This window comes from Nicotiana sylvestris, chromosome 6 (assembly GCF_000393655.2).
Source record: "Nicotiana sylvestris chromosome 6, ASM39365v2, whole genome shotgun sequence".
NCBI classification, from domain to species: Eukaryota; Viridiplantae; Streptophyta; class Magnoliopsida; order Solanales; family Solanaceae; genus Nicotiana; species Nicotiana sylvestris.
Window position 1 is genome coordinate 9,083,514 of NC_091062.1, and position 2,430 is coordinate 9,085,943.

The following is a 2,430-nucleotide window of genomic DNA, read 5'->3' on the forward strand; positions in this document are numbered from 1 at the left end:
CTCTACTTATTATTACAAATCGATGTTTATTTTGAATTATTCTCAAACAAAATCGATTTCTAATACAACAACAACAAACTCAGTATGATCCCAATTAGTGGGCTCTGGGGAGGGTAGTCTATACGCAGACGTTATCCCTACCTAATGCAGGTAGAGAGGCTGTTTCTAATAGACCCTCGGCTCAGGAAGGGCAAGAAGAAGAATAGGAAAGCAAGGAAGGAAGAAAGACGGAAGAGAAAAGAAAAAGGGAGAGATAAAGGATAAGTAGTACCAAATAATAGCAAAATGCAATACCTGAGGTGAACAAAACCACATAACGTAATAAAAATCTAAGAATATGAAGGGACATGCATGCTATTAAGACTATCGGTGAACAACTAAAACTATCCACTAACCTTCTACCTTAACCGTCGACATTCACACCCTCCTATCAAGGTTCATGTCCTTAGTGAGCTGAAACAGCGCCATGTCCTGTCTAATCACCTCTACCCAGTACTTCTTAGGCCTACCTCGACCTCTTCTCAAACTCTCCATGGCCAACTTCTCACACCTCCTGATAGGAGCATCAATACCTCTTCTCTTAACATGTCTGAACCATCTCAGTCTCGACTCCCGCATCTTATCCTCTACGGAGGCTACTCCCACTCTGTCCCGGATAGCTTCATTCTTAATCATATCTCTCCTGGTACACCCACACATCCATCTCAACATCCTCATCTCTGCTACTTTCATCTTTTGTACGTGAGAGTTCTAATACTTTTTGAAATTATTATTATATTTATTTGGTTAATGTTTTGATGTGTCACATATCCACCTCTAGCGCTCATAGCAAGCGTTTCTAGTGTTCTCGATCGCTTGTCTTTCGATTTTAGCGTTTCAAATAACCAGTAAAGTGATCGATCTATGTGCAAATTAAAACAATAGATGACGCTAGTGACAACTTATAAAATATCTAATAATAATATATAGTATAAAATCACACTCATTTTAAGCTCACCATGTCAAGATCTTGAATTCACCTCTGGACTTTAAAGCCCCACAAGTAACAAAAGAAAAAAGGGGAGTGGAAATAAGAAGAAAATGCAATTGGTGAAAGGAACAAGATATCATATATTGAGGAGAAATTTTTAATTTATTTTGTGAGTGTTAATTCTGTTTGACATGTTCATAGGCATTCAATTGGTGAAAGGAACATGAAATTATGTCTAGGAGCAATTTTAGTTGAACCGTATGAGTTAAGATCATCCACAAAATGAGCAACCTAACAAGGACTTGTTTTTTCTGCAGTATTAAAAGTCTAGAGATCTTACATCTTATATTATCAAACACTAAAAAAAAAAAAGAAAAAAAAAAAGCAGTCCAGACTCCAGTGCACGAAATATTCTGTGTTTATGCAGGGTCCGGAGAAAGGCCGCAGTACCCCAAAAAGGTGTGATGTACGTAGCCTACCCTAATGCAAGTATCAATGGCTGATTCCACGGCTCGACCCCATGACCTATAAGTCACAGGAAAATAACTTTACCTTGCACCAAGGTTCCTTCAAAAACAAGAAATAAACGCAAAATATTTGAAGTTATCCCTAATAAGAAAAGTTCCTTATTTTGGAAATTTTAGAAAGAACAAAGCAAAAGGTGAAACCCAACCTATATATTTGCATTCTTATCTGGTGGTAGTATGTGAGGTAAAAACTTGCCCGCACGGAGTGTTTACACAAAACCAATAGATATATGATATGTGCCTTGCATATGAACCTCAATCATTTAATCATGGTAATTCTCATCTAACTAAATTAATTAACTATGTGATGTTGCACTCGTGTGTGTCTGTATGTGCATTTATTTGAAATTAATGAGCAAGAGAAGAATGTAGGAGTATTAAATTTATGACAAGTTGCGAGAGAAAATCAGTGGAAAATGTAATTTCTTTGAATGTCAGCCAGTCAAATTTTTATGTGGCTGTGTGGCATTTATCAATTAATAGTGAGCTTGCTGTCAATGAATTAAATGTGAGATATTCATTCATTTTGATAAATGTTAAAGCAATAAATTTTAGAATTAATGTGTGAATATAGTTTCATAGTGAAGCTACATATAGGGTTGCCGATCAATTAGGTAAGAGTACAATTTCATGTATTGATATAAAAAAAATTATACCATCATGTCATATAAAAGGCAAATATAAATAATTTTATAGGGTTTAATTAAGTTATATTCTATGACAATGTAAAGAAAAAATTGCACTATTAATTAATTTTAATAGCAGTTTATAAATATTACCAATTAGGGCTTATCAAGATAGTTATGTATAGTTACCTTATAAGTCATATGATAGAACTTAAAATCAATTTAATATACAAACATTAATTGGTAGTCTTAAAAAAGGGGAAGTAATCTTCTATAACATATCAAAATATTATACACTTATAAAGAA

At 34.2% G+C, this 2,430-nt stretch overlaps 1 protein-coding gene across 1 annotated transcript; it reads right to left on the reverse strand.

Annotated features, from left to right (window-relative positions):
• Positions 1-417: 417 nt before the first annotated feature.
• LOC138870244 (uncharacterized) lies at positions 418-732 on the reverse strand. The gene has a single exon (XM_070148037.1). It carries the CDS (start codon positions 730-732, stop codon positions 418-420), a length of 315 nt encoding a protein of 104 aa, XP_070004138.1.
• Positions 733-2,430: the final 1,698 nt, after the last annotated feature.